The sequence below is a fragment of the Syngnathoides biaculeatus genome, chromosome 2 (genome assembly GCF_019802595.1).
Source record: "Syngnathoides biaculeatus isolate LvHL_M chromosome 2, ASM1980259v1, whole genome shotgun sequence".
Taxonomy (NCBI): domain Eukaryota; kingdom Metazoa; phylum Chordata; class Actinopteri; order Syngnathiformes; family Syngnathidae; genus Syngnathoides; species Syngnathoides biaculeatus.
The window spans coordinates 16,283,269-16,303,532 of NC_084641.1; the positions used below are offsets into that span (position 1 = coordinate 16,283,269).

General features: G+C 43.2%; 2 protein-coding genes and 1 long non-coding RNA gene across 6 annotated transcripts; 1 reads left to right on the forward strand and 2 right to left on the reverse strand.

Moving 5' to 3' along the window:
• Positions 1–1,324: 1,324 nt before the first annotated feature.
• Positions 1,325–11,415, reverse strand: trim25l (tripartite motif containing 25, like). 3 transcript variants are annotated; one of them, XM_061837015.1, is made up of 16 exons: positions 10,764–11,415; positions 10,080–10,175; positions 9,237–9,470; positions 8,996–9,155; positions 6,906–6,938; positions 6,784–6,813; positions 6,633–6,683; positions 6,506–6,547; positions 6,383–6,424; positions 6,239–6,298; positions 4,601–4,783; positions 4,318–4,398; positions 4,194–4,229; positions 4,065–4,133; positions 2,503–2,568; positions 1,325–1,965 (listed from the first exon to the last, which is right to left on the reverse strand). In XM_061837015.1, exons 1-16 carry the CDS (start codon positions 11,370–11,372, stop codon positions 1,391–1,393), a joined length of 2,367 nt encoding a protein of 788 aa, XP_061692999.1. In that variant the 5' UTR covers positions 11,373–11,415; the 3' UTR covers positions 1,325–1,390. The 3 variants fall into 3 exon arrangements, with proteins under 3 accessions (XP_061692999.1, XP_061692993.1, XP_061692986.1); XM_061837009.1 differs by having other exon boundaries at positions 6,506–6,550; XM_061837002.1 differs by having other exon boundaries at positions 6,383–6,550.
• On the forward strand, positions 4,853–6,294 carry LOC133509724 (uncharacterized). Its single transcript, XR_009797433.1, has 3 exons — positions 4,853–4,927; positions 5,066–5,182; positions 6,160–6,294. It is a non-coding gene; the product is annotated as an uncharacterized LOC133509724 (long non-coding RNA).
• A 980-nt stretch (positions 11,416–12,395) lies between the features above and the next one.
• Positions 12,396–20,020, reverse strand: cpo (carboxypeptidase O). 2 transcript variants are annotated; one of them, XM_061837037.1, is made up of 9 exons: positions 19,254–19,365; positions 18,338–18,377; positions 17,956–18,057; positions 17,780–17,884; positions 17,566–17,682; positions 14,889–14,982; positions 14,603–14,805; positions 14,188–14,272; positions 12,396–13,088 (listed from the first exon to the last, which is right to left on the reverse strand). In XM_061837037.1, exons 1-9 carry the CDS (start codon positions 19,298–19,300, stop codon positions 12,829–12,831), a joined length of 1,053 nt encoding a protein of 350 aa, XP_061693021.1. In that variant the 5' UTR covers positions 19,301–19,365; the 3' UTR covers positions 12,396–12,828. The 2 variants fall into 2 exon arrangements, with proteins under 2 accessions (XP_061693021.1, XP_061693014.1); XM_061837030.1 differs by lacking the exon at positions 19,254–19,365 and adding an exon at positions 19,939–20,020 and having other exon boundaries at positions 12,398–13,088.
• Positions 20,021–20,264: the final 244 nt, after the last annotated feature.

The following is a 20,264-nucleotide window of genomic DNA, read 5'->3' on the forward strand; positions in this document are numbered from 1 at the left end:
ACCTGTTGAGTAGAAATGTTGCTAATTCTGGCTGACTTCTGATTCCTCTTAGCGGGATAGGGATTTTTTTTTTTTTTTCCCTCAGAGGTGGCCAACCCACTGTATTTGAAGTAAAGCTCCCGAAGCCCAAAGTAACAGGTTATCATGAGACCATATGGGTGCATGGCAAATGATCGACACCTAGTCACTCAAATATTAGATCCAACCCTTTTTTTAGCCGCTTACCCTCACAAGGGTTGCAGAACGTGCAGGAGTACTGGACCCTATCCCAGTTATCTTTGTGTACACGCTGAACTGTTTGCCAGCCAATGGACCTTTTGGATGGTGATCTTAAGCTCCAACCCCTTAGCCCTGTCCCACAAGCTTCCAAAATGGCGAATTAACACAACATGTTTGAAGTTGATTCTCTACCGCGCATTCCAGATAATATTGGGGAATGTTTTTTGCCAAATGCGTCAGACATGTCCAAGAGAGTTCTACTGAGAGGTCTCAACTATTTCTGTCTTAACAGTCTGATGCGATACAAATGGGCAGATAGACATTTCTCTTACATGCCATAGCGCATTTACGTATCCCTAACCCAACTGTTCGGCATAAAACATTACACACGCCATTCAGCAGGTCAGTGATGCACCAACAAAGTGAAAGTTGTTGCAATGTATAAAGCACTGACAGGTCGGAAAGGGCAAATCGAGACAAAGAAAAGAGTTGGACTCCTGAGTCAAACTTAAGGGCAATTTAGACACTCCAATTAATGTTGCATCTTTTGGGGATGAGGGAGGAAGCCGGAGTGCCTGGAGAAAACCCACGCAGGCACGGGGAGAACAGGGAAACTTCACATTGGCGGCGTCGGGATTTGAACCCCATTCCTCAAAACTGTTGGGCCAACACTCTCCAGTCGCTCCACCGTGCTGCCGGATTTCAAATCCCTTCCGCTAATGTTACACGTCACTCTCGTTACCCCCAATCCTTCGTTTCCGGCTGCCATTACTGAGGGGACGACTGAGGCCAAGTTCCGAATGAGCGGCCTTATCGTTCTCAGTCATCATAGATGCATTCTGATTCTGGTTGGAGGGAGAAAGAGGAAATTTAAAATGTGAGTGGCCCAGAGTGACTTATAACAACACATTGGTAATTATTTGGTTATTCCACAAAAAAAAAAGGGCCTCCACTTGGGAACTTCCACTTTCAAGAGTCTCGATTGTTATTATTTCCCGTCTCGATGAGTCAGCGACATTCATCCCAATGCTCGTTGCCCTGTGACAGCGAAAGTAAGTTTATCTACCCTTTAACCATGTCAGGCTGTAGAAACTAGACTGGTGAAAGCGTATTTAATCACAGACAGAATCATGAACAACAACCAAAGCATCTTTTGCTCTCGCGCGCGTCTTCACATGGGACACAACTTGATACTATCAGAGGTGGAGCTGAACTGCCCAAGCGCAAAGTCCAAACCCACTCCGACTCCACTCCCCACCCCAAAGACCGCGTAGAGAGGCTGGGTGAAGTTGGCCCGAAACGTGTGAAGGTGCGTCATGCTCTCGGCCACGCCGTAGAACGCCAGCGTTCCCGCGGCCAAATCCACGAAGATGCCCAGACGGGGAGAGTAGCTGACCGCTATGTCTCTCTTCTCGTTGTCGTGCAGCGCTAGGCAGCAAGTGTCGGAGAGCTCCAGCGTCCACGACTGGGCGTTGTAGCCGATCCCCGCCCTGGCGTCCGAACCCTTCCTGCTCAGCGAGCCGTACGCCACGCCCATGGAGGACCCTCGGCCTCGCCACTCCACCTCCCAGTAGGAGCGCTGGGAGTAAAGCGGGCTCCCGCACATGACCTGAGTCCAACCGTCGAAACGCTGGGGATTGTCCGGGTAGGGGGCCACCCCGGCCTGCAGGGTGGCTTTGGTGTTGCCCTCGGAGAGGTTCAGGCGACGGTGGGCGCTGTTTGGATCCAGGGTGAAGTTGACAGAATCTACGAGACGGAGAAAAACAACAATACAAATTTGGCAGTCATTGTCAGTTGCAGGTTCTTGGTCTGCGCAGTCTGGGCTCATCACATCCATACAGTATTTTATTTTATTTTTTTAAAAACCTGTCCTGATAGACTTCTTGGTCTTGCTGAATGGAGGCTCCATAAAGCCTTTCTATGGCCCAAAAGGGTTAACCCCCCCCCCCCCTCCCCCGGTCCCCGTGCAAATAGGAGAGTTTGATTTCCAGCGGTGCCTTCACTTTCCAGTGACCTCACTTGCAAGTTCTTCAGGATGCAAGCCGTCGATTGGCCGATCTATATCCCGAAAAACTCAAGGCACCACTGGAAATAAGGGAGGAAAGTGACATACCCAGAGAAAACCCACACATGAACCTGGGCAACATGCAGACAAGAAAACGTCCGACATTTTACAAAGGAAATGTCGATTTCCCAACTACATGCGAAATGAAATTGTAGAAATACATTTACAACATTTAGGGTGGTTCTTCGAAATACCCTAGTCATGGAAATGAGACTCACATTGCAGGAACTCGTCTCTTTCCCTTGGTTCTGGGGCCTGGATGCTGTCAAGGCTGATTTCTCTTACTGATGGCAGAATAACATAGGAAATAAGTACCTTGACGAAATGATTCTTTTTAAATGTTTATGCAGGTGCAATTTTTTTGGGTGGAACACAGAATCATTATTTCAGCACACATTTTAGTATCTGTATTTAAAGGTCCACTGTCATGAAATTGGTGGACGCGGCACTGGGCTCCGCTCCGCCGCGGAGGTGGATCGGGCGGGGAGAACCGTGTCCGGTTTGGCTGTGACCCGCATATCATCTAAATGAGGCTCGAAACGATGGGGCAATATTGCTCCGGTCACTTCACACGGTTATGACATGTTTCATGACATGAAAAGAGCTTCCGTGTCAGAAGGGGCGTCAGAAAAATCCGAATATCTCTGTTGTTTGTCTCCCATAGCGTCTTTTCAATGGCGAATGTCCCAGTGTGACGTCACGGGCAGAAGATGCAGCCAATATGGCTACAACTTGAAAGTCAAATGAGAATTCTACAACTTTGCGCATGGATGACGCGCTCTCCGCTCATATTTATTTTTTCGTATAGACATTGAAGTGAATTATGTTATATGTATTTTTCATTGCAATATCTATTTTAGAATGTTTATAGGGATGACACTTGACTTTAAAGCGCAGTGTCTATGTTCAAACTAATATTAAGGAAATCTTTGACTTTTTCTCGTTCCTACATCTTGATGACCAACTTACACATCAAACCAGCAGATGAAATAATAATCATATTTTCCTACCTTGACATTGTTCAAACAATTTGTCTTGTTACAGATCTATTTGAAATAGTATTAATTATATTCTCATGTCGTCTTTTGACATTCATGCAACACCGGTACATAAAGAAAAGTTACATGACCCAGCAGGAATGACATCATCAAGGGAGACCTAAGGTAAGTCCTCCTATTTTTAAAATATTTTTCAGCAATTTCTGTAATTTAAGGCAAATAAGCCGCAACTTTTTTCACACGCTTTCAAACCTGCGGTTCATGCGATGATGCAGCTATATTGGTGCAAGAGGCCACTGCGCGGAAAAGTGAGACCGGTGGAATATACGTGCCAAGGAAGTGAATTTTACCGGTCCGGCCCTGTTAGTACTGCGTTAGCATGTTACTGCCGTTTGTCTGTGATTTTTACTGGTCTGTTTTTTTTTCAACCGGCCCTGTTAGCGCGGTGCTCGCGTTAGCACGGCGGCGCTAGTGTTAAACTCTGTGTACCGTCTTTGTAAATATCTCGTGTTTCAATGTGGGCACTTGCGGCTTTTACACAGCTGCGGCGGACAGTATGTATGTACCAAATGGTATTTCCTTTACAAATGTACTGGGTGAGGCTTATAATCAGGTGCGCTCTGTAGGCCGGCAATTACGGTATGTAGTTCATCAGCGGCACAGTGGTGCGCCTGTAGCGCATTGGCCATCAATTTGCTGGCTTCTGGCCAGAAGCAAAATTCCACATCAGAGTCTGCATTTATTGGCCTTGTCAAATCAAAAAGATCAATCCTTTCACTCACGTGCAGGAAAAGCAGGAGTGTGATGATTGGCGGTTGGGGTGGGCAAGTCCAAGAACAGACCGGGATTAACTGTGGAATGACAAAACCCGAATCAGAGGCATCCCGTTCGATTTGTGGGGAGTATCTTACCATCGGTTGGGGTTTCAGACAGCGTTGGCAGCCCCCCTGTGACAAAGGAGCGCAACATGCTGGATAAGAATGTGACAATTGTCGCATGGGCGAGACTAAAAAGGAAAAGTATGCGCTCACTTGCCTGCAAATGCCGTGTTAAGTGCTGGTGTGTTGCCACGGCGGGACCGGAAAATGCTGCTGATCGATGACATCCGGCTAAAAGCTGAACAAACAAGAAAAAAAAAAAAGGAAAAAATAATTGTGCTTTGGTCAGCCTTTCATACATGCAGGATCCATCCATTGTCTTAGCCGCTTATCCTCACGAGGTAAAAAGGACAACTGCTGGAGCGGAAAATGAACACAATGTAGACGGATGGCTACATGATCACATGACAAAATCCGTTTGTTTTTTTGCTTGTTTTTACCTCCAGTAGATGTTGGCCCAGGAGCAGGAGTCGGGTTTGGGCTCACTGGGGTCGGAGCGGGAGTAGCGGGGGCACCCTGACTCCGACTGGACCTGCTCCACAGAGACGGAGAGTCTCTCCGGCTTAGAGTCGGGCTCGGGGTCGGACTGGGTCTGGGGTTGGGTCTGAGGTTGTTCTCCCGTACTGCGGACAACAGTAGCAATGGACAAAAGAGGTAAAAAAAAAAAATAATAATAATCTTTCTAACAGGTAGAATATGCGACCTCAGAATTTGGATGGAAAGCTGAGCTGAAATATGTTGATGGTATATATTTCCTTCAGTGGTGGGTAAGTAAAGTAAAAAACAGGTGTCGTTTTGAGATAAGAGTTAAGTTTGTTTCCTAACCATGCTTTTAACTCGAAACACATCTTTAAAAAGAATCTTTTAGCATTAAAATGAATGGAAATACCATTAATCTGTTCCAGCCCTACCCCGAAAAAAATGATTGTAACATTTTAATGAGGAAAAATAACTACATATTAATGGAAATTTGGAGGCAGCCTACACCCTCAACCTGTTGCCAGCCAGCCAGCCAATCACAGGTAGGACAGGCTTTTTTGATCAGCATTGGTTTTTGCCTTGCAACTCTGCCAAAGATGCCCCCCCAATTTCTTCCTTATTGTTGAGCTATGAATTGACCTTAACTGAGGAAAGGGAGGCCTTCAGTTTTTTTAGATGATGTCTGTAGTTCATTTGTGACCTCTTGACTAATAGTTCTGTGCTGTTGATGTAATATTTGAAACTCAGCTACCCCTGGGAAGGTTCAACACTGTTCCATGATTTCTCAATTTATAGAGAATGGCTCTCACTGTGGTTCACTTGAGTCTTAAAGCTTTCCTGACTGATAGGTCTCAAGTGCTGTATTTCTCATCTGTTCTTTGACTTCTTCATTCTTTGACATTTTGTTACAGCTTTTTTGAAAACTATTGGGCAATGTCAGTTTGCTTTAAAGCTTTTTCATAACTGATTGATTCTTGATTGAATGGGTCTGGAGGTAATCAGGCACGGGTGTGGTCAAGTGAAAACGATCTCAGCTTTCCGTAAAATGTGATTGCATGATTAAACAAGGGGGAAATTATATTTTCCCACACAGGGACAGGTAGCTTTGAGTACTTTTTCCCCCCAGATAAAATCAAAATTGTAAATGTGCATTTTATGCTTTATTTGTCTGATGGTCGATTTTAGTTATGATGTCCAACATCAAACTGAGCAAAAAATAAGAACTTGAGAAGGAATTTAGTGTACTGTGCTTTTTTTCCCGACAGTGTAGTTTTCACAATCACCTTCACATCTGCGGCCAATTTAGACTCTTCAATTGACCTAGCATGCATATTTTGAAGATCTGGGAAGAAACCAGAGCACCCGGAGAAAAACCATGCAGACCCTAACCTAACCCAACTGTGAGGCAGATCTGCTAACCATTTGGGTTAGGGTTACGGTTAGGGTTAGCAAAAGCAATATTAGTCATTTGATTACGATATGGCCATGTTTTGTCATCTGTTAACTGTAAAAATTGCAGCACAATACACGCAACCTGCAATTCTTCCATATTGAGGATGAAACGATGAGCGTTGGAGAGCTCACCAGCGCCAACCTACCTGACTCGCTTTCATTGGGCCTCTGTCTGTCCCGTGGTCTGGGTGACCTCTGAGCGACCTCTGCAACAGGAAGGAAGCATGCATTCATCGCGGTGGATGACAGCGACATATTGACTTGAAAGTTTTGAAATCAACAATGTTCACCTCGTGACGCGTCTCTGCTCCTCACGTCTTGACCTCTAAAGCCTGCAATAACGATCGTGTCAGATTGAACACTACGAGGCACCCCCAACCCCCACCCTTTATACATCTGGTGACTGTTATTACCCAATCCTCGTCTATCTGCACTCCGCGATGTAATTGAAATACCTGCTGGTGAGTCATTTCAGTGTTATTTTTTCACTTATGATGATGGTCTTTGAACATGGGATGAAGAAAGAAACAACGGTCATACCAGATGAACGGTGGTTTGGGTTCGAGTTGCGGGAACCCAAAGCAGAAAATACTGGGAAAAGCGAAAAAGTGGTTTATGTACATTTGTTGCAATTGCAGTCCTTGTAAATTTCTTTTATTTGTTTTTCTTCTACATGCAGAAGAAAACTCACATTTTAAAAGGCCGCCTCTGTTGCGACTGGCTGCATGACAACAAATAGCAAGCAGAAAAAAAACACAGTTACCTCACCGCCATGACTTTTATAGCTGTATTTTCAATTTTAAAGCTTCTTACCAGCACCCAGTGTGAATAACGTTGTGTCGTTCACTGCAAATAAGGATGACAAACATGTTAAAAAACAAGCCAGACAATTATGTGGGTCAAAGTCATCTCTGTTTGTGTTCTCTCCATGCCTGTGTACCCTACTCTCACATTGCTGTTGTTTTGGATTTTTCTGGGGGTTTGGGGGTTATTTCCATGTAAAAATATTACCATTATGAATGTATATTTAAGACAAAATGGTACCCATCAATTTTCCACAACACACTTATCCTCACTAGTTTCATTGAGGGTGCTGGAGTCCATCCCAGCTGACTCTGGGCGAGAGGCGGGGTGCACCCTGAACTGGTCGCCAACCAATCACAGGGCACATATAAACAGACAACCATTCACGCTCACATTCACACCAAAAGACAATTTAAAGGTTTCAATCGATATGAGCATTATCATCCATCCATCCATCCATCCATCCATCCATCCATCCATCCATCCATCCATTCATTTTCTTAGCCGCTTATCCTCACGAGGGTCACAAGAGTGCTGAAGCCTATCCCAGCTGTCAACGGGCAGGAGGCGGGGTACACCCTGAACTGGTTGCCAGCCAATCGCAGGGGACGTAGAGACAAACAACAGCCGCACTGACAATCACACCTACTTAGAGTGTCCAATTCATGTTGCATGTTTTCGGGATGAGGGAGGAAACCGGAGTGCCCAAAGAAAACCCACGCAGTCATGTGGAGAACATGCAAAGTCCACACAGTCCGGCCCGGGATTGAACCCGGGACCTCAGAACTGTGATGCCAACGCCTTCCAGATGATCCACAATTCCACCGCATTAACATCAATAAAACAAAATAAAATATCTAAGTGTAAATTCTGATATTGCTCTGTGTGTCTCATTTTCATACTCTAGTGGGGTATGTGTGTGTTTGTGTGTCCGTGTTTGTGTGTATGCATGCGTGCGTGTGTGTGTGTGCATCCCTGTGAGCGAGATTCGCATGTACCCCAGGAAATGCACGTTTTACACTTACTTGTGATAAAATAGGGCTAATGTGGGTTAATATGCATAGATAAAACAAAAATAAAACTTAAATCCACCGCAAGTCCTTTTCTCAAGTTAGAAGTGGGCAAAAATATCTGTTGTATCAGACAAATAGAGTAAGTTTCTTTTGGCTTGGCCCTTTCGAGGTTGCCACAGCGTGTCATCTCAGATGAACGCACATATATGTTTGGCACAATTTTTTTTTTTTTTTTACACCAGATACCCTTCCTGACGCAAGCCTTCTCAGGGAGTGGAGGCCCCAACGGGATACGAACCCACAACCCCTGGTTTACCAAACCAGTGCTCTAACCACTGAGCTGCGGGGAATCTGACTATGTTGTATCAGACAAATACTACAGACGATACGTGAAATAATCAAGTCGCGCCCCGACGGCTACAACGATAACGACCTTCCCAACATGGTTTCCACTTGGCCACATCCATTGCCAGGTTATCTATCTTGTTTCAATCTTACAAACTCAATCGAAGACGTTGTATGGGGTCATGTGACTTCCTTGTGTAGTTGGTTAGTGAACTTGACTTCAGTGTCACTGGCGCTTAAATTGGATTGGATTAAAGGGTTACAACACCACAACTAACTAACAACTGAGTGTGTTTTCCATTTTGTGTTAACGTTAAGCTAAGGGACTTAAAGGCAAAGTTATGTTTGTCTTAAATATACAATGTGTCTTTTTTTTTTTTTTTTTTTTTAAAGAATTGTCCACTAGCAACCACACTGCTGCTTACTGGATAGTAACTTGTGTTCACTGCCACCATACAAGGCTTCTTTGTCTCGTTTGCAGAGGGGGAGAAAAAAAAAATCAACCAATTACATCTCATGTCACAAAAAAAAAACTCGAAAACTCATACCTCGTGTTAATGTGTGGGCTGTGCCACTCCTTCTAGAATTACTAATGTCTCAAGGCACCACCAATGTAGCAATAATAATAATACATAATGTGACTAATCATTTGCATTTTAAGTGTTTTATACTAATATGTATTTAAATACATGCATACCTAAACAAGCATGATTTCACGCAAAAAGTGCCACCAATCCAGACCTTTTTTCGTGATCTTGCCGAGCTCCACGTTGCACAAGTTTTCCACTTGCTCTCTTAGCTCTACAATGGCATCCCGTACAGGCTCAAAGGAAGCATCATGGTTGACCTGCACAGCCGGAAGGTCGCCCAACTCAAGCGGACTGCACATGCTTTCATGCATCTGAAAAGAAATGAATACTTCCCAATTAAGAAGTCCTCTCGTGGCAGAGAACATCACCTTGGGCCTCAATACACCTCCAACCTGCAGGTAGTAGATGTGGTCCTCGCATTGAGCCAGGTCCTTCATCTGCGTTCCCCTCCTCTTCAGCTCCCTGATTTCTTCCTCCAGGCTCTCAACGACCTCCTGAGCCTGATCCATCTTCTCCCGCCCGGCCTCATCCAGAACCTCCTCTAGCAGTTCCTGGAGTCTCATCACTGAGCGCTGGAGTTCCGACAGCACCTTCTCGCAGTCGCTGTGAACGCGTTCTGCAGAGCGCTGTAAGTGTAGCGTGAGGAGGTCTCAGAATTTTTGGGGCAACTAAACCCACGAGAGACCAATGGGTCCCAAGCATTTCACACCAAGTACCATCTTGAAAAATACCACCATTATGCGCAACAATAAAATATGGTAGTATAGTAGGCTTGTGCGTTCAGAGGTTTTAATTTACTCACAAATGTGAAATTTGGGCCCATTTACCTCAACACAAATCTGACATGCTTGTGGGACACCACAATTTATTTTACAGTACGATTGGCAATGGGTGCATACACAAGTTTATAGTACCTTCAATTTTTTACGTTTTACGAGACAAAATAACTTTTGGACAAATTCAGTGAAATGGAATCATTTCCACCAGTCCCCGCAGCAGTACAGGGAAGTACCAGTTACCAAATTTGGCTCACAGTCGAGAGGTTCTGGGTTCCGATCTCAGCCCAAGTGGGGTAATACATGTTATACTGTGTCTATATACAGGACACTACTCACAGAAAAATAGGGATATTTAGCTTTATGGTTATTTTTTCATTAAATAAGGACATTTCACATTGATCTTAACTTTTTTTGTACGTGTATGCAGTAGGCAGTATGTAGATCGCAGGGTCCGACCTTCATTCCGTCCATCATCTTCTTCATGTCCTTCAGCTCCTGCTGTCTCTCTTTGAGCTTTTTCTGATTTTCTGCCTGCATCTCGGAAATCCCTTTCTGCAGTCGAGAGGATAAGATAACCAATGATAGACTCGGAAAGTCAACACTAGGAGAAGTACAAGTGTGATAAATGAACTGGAATGTTGTTAGGAATGTGTTCAGTCAGACCGGCGACAAGGGCAAAAGTCTGGGAGTCCCCAATCGAGGGGTTCTCAATCTGGGCGCCATGAGACACAAAATGATTCCAAATAAATGATTATGTTGTGTATTTGAAGAAGTGCTTAGCTATAGTTTGGAGACCGGTGTGTCTGGAAAACACTAAACCAGTTACTCCTCCCTGCTTTTCAATGTTAAATTAGAAATGTGTCATGGAAAAATACAACTTTATTCTTATAAGATACTTTTTATCCTGAATACAATCTCTCACATTGCTCTCCCAACATCAGAACTTTTTTTTCCTTAAAAACTTCGTCATTGTAACATTGCCTTTTTTTTTTGAAAACTTTTGGGCATACACAAGATTAGCCCTTGTCAGGAGTCCCTAGGTGAAAAAAAGAAAAGTTGGACAATCCCTACCCTAATACTTCTCAGAGAAAGATGATGACTGAGAAATGTGGTTTAGGTTTTTGAATGTTTCAGCCTCACCTCTTTGTCCATGCGTTCAGCCTTCGTGGACACGCTCTCATGACCTTTGTGCTGGTTGGTTGTACACAGCCAACAGATGAAGACCTTGCACTGGCGACAGTAGAACTCCTGCAGGTACTTGTGTTGAGTGCAGATCTTCTCGGACAAGTTGCCCGTCGGCGCGATCAGCTCGTGCTCTTTCAGGGCCTTGGTGGTCTGGTGAGGCTGCAGGTGGCTCTCGCAGTACGAGCTCATGCAGACCAGGCAGGTCTTGACCGCCGCCCTCTGCTCTCCTTTGCAAAGGTCGCACTGCACGGCCGAGGTGGGCAGAGTCTTTTTGGATTTTAACCCGCCCCGCATGCTCTTGTAGACCTCCGATCTTGGGGTTCCTTTCCGGAGTTGCTCCACGGCTTCGGCCAGCATGGTGTTTCTGGAAAGCGACGGCCGAGGGCAGAAAGTCTGCCGGCACTGGGGGCAACTGTAGATACCCTTGGGATCATCCTTGCTCCAGTAGTCTTTAATACAGCCCATGCAGTAGCTGTGCCCGCAGGGAATTGTTACTGGGTCGTTGGGGAGATCTAGACACACGGGGCAGTTAAACTGCTCTTCCGTCCACAGTTTCCCACTCATTGTCCGACAAGAAAATAGAAAACGCGGAAAGCGTGCCGTTGGTAGACAACCGAGAGACGCAAGTGAGATGAGGAATGGTTTGGAGTCACAGGAGGAAATATCAAGTCAGTGAGAAAGACATGAGAGCAGGGAGGGACCTGAGCCGCCGGGCAGGTCGAGCGGGTCCAAATGGGTGTCGGTGGAAAAACTGGTAAATAAAGGAAGGAGTGAATCTTTTTTTATTCAATGGCCCAGAGAGACATTCTGTGAGCTCGATTAGCTACAGCGGCAAACCCAAGTCTTTGAAAATCTCTCTTGCAGATAAACACGAGTGAAATGTGTAAAGTGAAAGGCTTCCCAGCAGCACCTCATACAGTAATCGCGGAATTTTTCAACAAGCGTAAAGTGCTCCATCTGGATGAAAATCTTCAAGGTGCTTGAAATTGTAACGCTTTATAAGTCACGATTTGAATTCAAAGAGTAAGCTTGTCGGATGGAGAAATATCATGTGACACAAAGGCATGCCTAAACCTGAACGTGAAATGCAGGTGCTTCCTGAAACTTAATGTCCCACACAATACTCGGTAGTTAAAGCACAATACAGTGCTATCTATGTAGCATTCGGGGCTTTAACAGTAGCCTCTCTTGATTTGGTAGCAACTACAAATAATGGACTGCATCTTTCTTCATTTATTTTGCCGGCGGCGTTTCACCGCCATCAGGGAAACCCCCTCAAAGCCTCATGTCATTTCCTTTTTTTTCCCCAAATCATTCAAATTGTGAGGGTAAGTGGAATTGGAAGATGAATGAATGAATGAAATTTGGCAGGGTTTTGGAGTAAGTAGTGGACTCGTGTTGAACAGAATGAAAAAAAAAAACATTTTATTTGATGTATGGTGATTTGTGACCATGGCATGTGTAATTTCATTTCCGTCCATGACAAAGACAGTAAGCGAAACGTTATTATTGCTGAATACACACTTGTAGTAATAACAAATTCCAGCTGTGAGTTTTTTTTTTTTTTTTTTTTTTTTACAGTTTCTGAAATTGTCCTCATTTCCTCATACTGCACATGATATTGTCAAAAATGTAGTTATGAGGCCTAGTATGAGCATGTGAGAATGAATATTCTTTATTTATTATGTTAGTATAATATTATAATATCTTATTCATATCTCATATTGTAGCATAGTGTGTCAGCAATTCACATTCACACAATGTACCCAAAAAAAAAAAGAAAAATCTTCCTATTGTTGTGTTAAAACTTTTGTATAATGACGCTGATCATGTGTTTTGTGAATCTTTGAGATTTAAATATTCACCCGAATGCAACTGCGAGCAACAACTGCTTGTTTTTCCTCATGTATGGTAGACTTTCCTGGTTTTATTTTAAGTTACTATTTATTCAATGATGAGTTTGAGCAATGGGTGTAATGAAATAAAAAACTAAACATCTTATCCTGACTGTCATGTAAACCTACATGATCCATGTGACTCCTACCACGACCAACACAGTCCAAAACGTCGGCAAAGTGGACGGCCCAGCGCCATTAAAAACCCTGTTGTGGGCGTAGGTGATTATGTGCAGGGCTCCACTGTAGGCCTCCTCACAGGTGGGCTGGATCTGATCCTCAGGGAGCTCGAAGCCATAATGTCCGTCATCTCTCAGCTCGAAGGTGTAGGAGAAGGGGATTTCCTGGAACCGGGCCCAATCTCTGGAGGAACCAGAGTTGGGATCTGTTGAAGATTCTACGTTAGTTATCATCACGAGAAGACAATTCTAACCATCCATCAGTTTATATTCAGGGAAGTAAAAGCGTTCGAGAAGGCTGGAGCCTCTCCCAGTGCACTGGTGAGAGGGAGCGTACACCCTGGCTCACTCGGCCTTGAGAGAGTTGAACTACAACCACAAATCGTGTCGAGACAGCCAATCGGCGCTGTCAAAGGTTGAGCAAAGGGCCGGCCCGAGGGGATGGAAATGTGAGGTTTAGAAGACAAAGTTGGCATAAGTATAGTTGTAGAAAGTCAATTTTGGTGACAATTACAGTTTTCGGACATTAAGCTTTAGGGTTTTTGGGACTTATCTCTTTAAAGGGGAAATCCACTGCTTTGCATTAACAATGTATCCAACAGGTCATGTAATATGTACTCTATTTTGACAATGTGATGTTAAATCCTCTCTCATTTAATAGTGTTTTGAGAAGATTTTTATCGGCAATTACGAATTTTCAGGGGCCTGCCATTTTCGCGAGTCACATGACGTACGAGCGCAGATGTGACGGGTTACGTGCTGCAACAAAGGCTCAATTTCATGGGACACCATTTATGCCTAGCGCTAATTTATCGGATTTATCCTAATCTGATGAAGAAATAGCAGTATCGCTTGATCAGGAAGACGGAGGAATACTTCCATACACAGTCGTGAGCGTCTTCCCGATCAACCGAGCGGCCGAGTCGCTCACGGCTATGTATGGAAGTATTCCTCCGTATTCTCGATCAAGCGATACTGCTATTTCTTCATCAGATAAGGATAAATCCGAGAAATCAGCGCTGGGCAAAAATATGAGCACGCCACAGACTTACTGGAGTGGACCAAGGTGGAAGGACCCGTGGTGCAGAAGAAGTCAATGCGCTTTTGGTGTGTGTAAAATACTCTCACGATCAAATTTTCAAAGTTCTTTTCGGTGTGAATTTCACACATATAAACATGTAAACTCCCGACAGTGAGACCAAAATGGTTTTCAGACCCAATCGAGATCCCAACCAGAATTCCCTGTCTGAAAAGGAGCAGTGGTGAAGTTTGAAAATCAAGGTGATGTGTCACATGTTTGCTTACATAATATATCTGGTGAGGTTCCTACTTTGTAGATTTTCCCGTGGACCTTCTTCATGGCTTCAGCCGCACCTTTACCGACATCCATCTAAAGAACAGTGGTTAGAGCAATGGTTTGCTAAACCAGGGGTCGTGAGTTCGTATCCCACTGAGGCCAGCACTCCCGATGTGTGTTCCGTCAGGAAGGGCATCCGGCGTAAAAAAAAAATGTGCCAAACAAATATGAGCGTTCATGTGAGATGTCACGCTGTGGCAACCCCTAACGCGACAAGCCGAAAGAAACTGACATCTAAAGAACAGGACATTACACTCTTTTTGCCCCCTCCCAAAAAAAAAATGTGGACTTAGAACTTTGTGCTGATCGGCCTTCTAAGTCAAAGTGCAAAAAAGAATCATCTGTGGTTGCACATTTGCATACCAGTTCCTTGTAGTTGTCGGCAGTGAAGTTTGGGTGTCCGTAGGGAACCAGAAGCAGTTGGCCATAGGAGTGGATGGTGAGGAAACACAGGAAGTCCTCCTTCCTGGTTCCAACAAAGTAGGTAACAGCCTGGGCCTCAGGCTCAGACTCGGGAGCAATGCCACAGAAGACATCTCTGCAGCAGTCAAATGACACCCCGATAGCTGTAAAGAGAATTAGAACCAAACCCGAACCACTCACACTTGCAACAAATAGTTTGTGACATTGCTGCTGAATTGCCACTCACTGCCCCAGTTCGCATTGAAGTTGCGGTTAAGGTCAGTTCCGGAGCAGTTGCAGCCTGCTGGTCCTGGTGATCTGTTCTTCCTCCAGAGACGGGTCTAAATGGGTCAGAGGAGCCGATTTTAGTAAGCTTGTGGTTCTATATTATTGCTGCTATGCTGACAATAAAGAATCAATCGATGGTGTATTTGCAGTGGGGTTTTTAAATGTTTGATTCACATTTACCCCCATGATTTTTTTAACCGTGTTTCTCAACTCAGCCAAAGGAGGAAATGTTCGACCAGGCAATGAGCTCAGATGATAGTCCGAAACCTTCCTAAATTTCTAATTAGATCCCCTATACGACGCATGTGGGTGTCATATTTTCATGCTAATGGTATGCAATGCGGTGGATCGGTGGATTGACTGGTGAGACCATCACCCTCACAGTTCTGGGGTTCAAATTCCGGACCCGCCTGTTTGGTGTTTGCACTCCTGTTTCCTCCCACATTACAAAAACATGCATTAAATAGAGACTCAAAATTGCCCCTCGGTGTGATCGTGAGTGTGAATGGTTGTTTGTTTCTATGTGCCCTGCGATTGGCTGGCAAGCAGTTCAGGGTCTACCCCGCCTCCTGCCCGATCATAGCTGGGATAACCTCCCCCCTGTGACCCTTGTGACGATAAGCAGCTCAGACAATGCTTACCGTAATTTCTCAAAAATAATTTGCACAATTTCAAAAAGTTAATAGAGCGCATTCTAGTTAGGTATGGATGAAAAACGAAATCACATTGTATAGTCGTACACAGGTACATAGGTTGGTAAAAAAATGCATACATATACATTTCGATATGATATTCGATGTCTTATGTTACACATTTATATATATTACAGTAATGTGCGCCTCCAACCTGAGATCTCAGACCTCGGGGAGCTTGCATTTTACGGTCTTAGCGTAGCACCAAAGATCAGAAACGACTACCCGTAAGTTTGTTTTAACTTAAACTAATACAAAAAAATGTTGACTACAACGGCTAGTTGTGCAACTGCTTTTAAAAAAAATGTGTCATCACTCGAGCCGATCAGGCCGTAAGTAGCGCAGCAGTCCGAAACAACAATAAGTCAATGACTTCAGGTGGGTATCAAAACAACATGAGCTCGAACAACGTAGTACGAGCGTTGTGGGCACATTAAAAAAAAAACAATAACAAAAAAAACGCGAGAATGCACACAATTGAAATTCTCGTTTTTGTTTTTTTTTTAAATGTGCCAATTACGCTTGTTTCTACATAGAGCAGAGCTCATGTTGTTTTCATACCCACCTGACGCCATAGTGAAATGAAGGCCAAAAGGCTGCACCACGCAACCCAAACTCTTGGGATTCAAAAAATGTTTCCTCACAAACGCCATGAATGGAACAGAGGATGGATGACATGCTGTGGGAGCAAAATAGGATCACTGTTCTTGATTCAATTGAGGAAGCACCAGAACTGTACCAAGTCATCGATGGATATTTTTCAGATTGGAGATGAGTCAGATGCTTCTTTTGAAGGCTTGGCAAAGGATGTGTAATGTAGTGGATAAACTGCAATATGCACTGTCATAAGCCAAGCTGGACCATGACCAAGAGGGGGAAGGCCACTGCCCTGGCTGGTGACACCTTTCACCGCTCACAGCCGTTTCACATTGGGACTGTAATTAGATGGTGTATTTAAGTTGGAGTTCATTCGCCAGTTCGTTGTGCGTTGTGTTGCATTCACTGACAGTAGGAATCTCCACCACTGAAAATAGTGTAGTTTTGAGCTATCCTCGTCACAGTGGTTCTCTGCCACCTCAGTTTAGCCCTGTCTTAGTTTATGTTCCATAGTCAAGTCCTCGTTCATCGTTTGTCTCCTAGTCATCAGACCTCGCTTCACGTTTTTGGATCCTGCCTTTGCTTAGCGTTTCTGCACCTCTGCCTTCTCGGACTGCTTACACGGTGTATGACCTCAGCTTTTAATAAAGCTACGCCTCACATCATGTCCTCTTCTTGGAATCCTGCATTTGGGTCCAGCCCCGCACCAGAGGTTTGTGACAATGCACAAACGTTTTATGCATAAATATTTAATGCCCAAAAAATGTTTAGGTTAAACAGTGTTGAATAGTTATTATTTTTAAGACTGTAATATTTGTTATCAACAGTATTAATAAAATGTTGTGCCATCATTGAGCAAATGTTTTAGTTGGTTGAGGGATTCCGTTCTGACAATTACAGTCCCTATCTCGAGATTATATTACTGCTACATCAGTACATGCACAATGATTGCTATTAATGATTGTTGTACGGACAGTTTTTTGAAAAACAATACAAGTACAAACCTAAGAAAATATAAATACAGATCATTCACAATATTAAGCATATGGGTAGTGGCAAATTGGTGGTGCACATTGTACATTGGTTGAAGGGTTTTCCTGATTTTTTTTAGGTCAAGTTTTGGGGTGTGCATTATACTTCAGGACGCATTATACACAAGAAATTACGGTAAGTACTTACCAGTTTTCAAGTCCTCTAGAAATGTTCAGGTCTTTAGGAAGAAGAATTTAGTTTTATAAAGAGAATAGCTTGAATGTCATTCACTAGCTAGACAGAGGCTTTCTGAGGAACTGTGCAAAATCCAAGAAAGGCACAGTGAAAAAATGTCTTAAGACCTGCATGACTGACCGTGTTGTCCTTCCACGAATAGATGTAACCGTCCATGTTGAGCACCGGCGTGATGTAAAAATCCATGTTTGTAATCAACTCTCCAATTTTTGGGTCTGTCTTGTATGTCTGTAAGATCTGAAATGAAAAAATCCTGGTCAGACATAACCTTTGCTCATTTCAAATTTCTGTTGATGTATAATCAATGAATCCCTTTCACGCTGGACATGATTACCTGGCTGGCAAAGTACTGGCAGAAGGCCGGAGCAATCCACTCCCTGGCATGAATACCACAGTCCATCCAGATAGCTTTCTTCTTCGCTCCCGTATCCACACCAATCTGCAAAATTCCGTATGTATCAAACTTAGATTTCTGTCCACTTGCTGGTTTGCAATTCAACATTTAGTTACCTTGAGCATACTAATTGTCCTAAACTCATAGGTCTTCCCATAGTCCACGATGGTTACAATATCAGGGTAGTGTTTTGCAAGTTGAACCATCCATTCGGAGATCTGTTTGATCGAAAAATGTTACGCCTTGGTCAGACTCCAGGGAAATCCATTTTTATTTTTAAACCAAAGTGGATCACAAAGATCAACCTTCCGCACAATTATTTGCAAGTGATCAGGCCGGATTTGTAGCATCCATTTCAAACCACCAAATTTGTGCTCAAGTCGGATTTCATGCAATTTTTGCTGTACAGGTTTCATCAAATCAGGGCGGATACGAGCTACACATGACAGAAATCGTATTTGCACTGGTCTGTTAGTTTGTGTGTGCGTATATCCATACCTCTGACATGGGATGATATTTGAAGTAGTTGTATTCTGGCCTGTTTGACACACCAAAAATTAACAATAGTGATCATTCTTTCACACCACAGCGGGACCCTGAGATAAATGTTTAATTAGTTCCTCAACCACAGTTGTAACTCAAAACTCTCGCACCTCAGATCATCTTTGTCCATTGAAGTGAATGAAAATACTCTTAATCTGTCACAGCCTCCCCCCAAAATACAAAAAACCCCAAAATTGCACTCTATAATATTGTATTTTATAAAAATATACAAAAATACCAATTAAATACAGTTAACATTCACAAAACGTTTTTTGTCACAGTTCCTTATTCATTCCAATGTATATTGTGCTACTTTTTCTGGTGTGGAGAGCTTAGCCACCTGAGACAGATACACCGTACATGGAGAAAGCTCCAACTCCTCAGCAGTAATATTAGCTGTTCTTTGCAGAAAGTTAAAAAAAAAAAAAAAGAGTACTGTGAGTACTCTAATGTCTGTCTACGGGTGTGGCTTCATCATTTGTGTTCAAATATCAGTTATATAAAGGGTTTTAACTGCCATAAACGGCTTGAAGCCTCTTTTTTTTAAGGCTGTCAACTCATGCATTCTGACAAACTGCGGCCTTTTGTGAAGTGAGCTGAGTCAATGACATCCTCAGCGGTTGTATTTCAAGTTTGGAGTTGCATGTCAAAGCAAAACAAATCAATTGTCTGAACAACAGATCGTATCTCGACTAAATTGCAAGTTCGTATCTCAAGAAACCACTACACATTAATGAAACGTAAATATACTATATTTGAATCCAGACAATGGTCATTTACACATCTAATAACTGAGCTTTGTCAAGTACGTAAGTAATTACATGTATCAAGATGATGTAATTACAAATTGTATGTAATTTTAATACATTACCGGAAGAATATGTGCACTAAATTAAAGTTTCTTTTGGAAATTTCCATGATTACAGTTTAACATTAAAAAAAAAAGCCGCAAAATCTCAGATTTTTGTTCACATAACTTCCTGCGTGGCGGACCCAAATGCAGGGAGGCAAGGCAGGAGTACAGCAATCCCAAAAATCTTGAATCCTAAAAATAACTTGGAGTAGCAACCAAAAATAGTCCAAGTAACGGAGTATGACTTAAACCGGAACTGACTTACAAAAACTGAAAGAAAACAAGAGGTAAATACACAGATCTTGATGAGACGAGAAACACCTGGACAAGACATGACTGGTTGGAGCGAGCCGAGTGGTCAACACAAGGGGGGAAGGCAAAAGTCAACAGGTGGACACAACCGACAAAATCAACACACAAGACGTACAACACAGGAAAAAGAACATGTTTTTGTCACACTTCCTAATTCCTTATCGTACTTTGACAAAATAATTGATATAGTTGCACAATTACGTCATTGTCAACAGCATTCCTTGCCATTACAACCAACGCCATTTTCAAAGTAATCCTCCCAACATCGCATCAGCAAGACAGCGAAGTTTATTTCATTTAAAATTGACCAAGTAAAATTGCAATGACACATTAAGAGCCTCAAAACTGTTCAAAAGCAACATCCACTTGAAAAAAACAACAAGTGACTCACTTTTCGAGCATCGCGGCTCCTGCCATTGAAAGCAATGCGGCAAGAGCGACTCCCACGTGAGTGATTGCTGTCATTTCGAGAAATGTTGCCACTTGTAAACCTGCAGTTCCTTTTATACCGTAGATAACGTAAAATCAGATAAAGATATACCTTTGCCCAGTTGCTGATGTCTTATCATTATTATGGATTGAATGTGTACTGACTGTGATGCCCAGTTAATTTGTAATCTCATTCAAAGGTTACTTGATAATCGTTCAGAATAAATCAGCATTAATAAAGCGGGATACATATGAAATGGAAAAAGAAAAAAAAACATCCATCCGCTG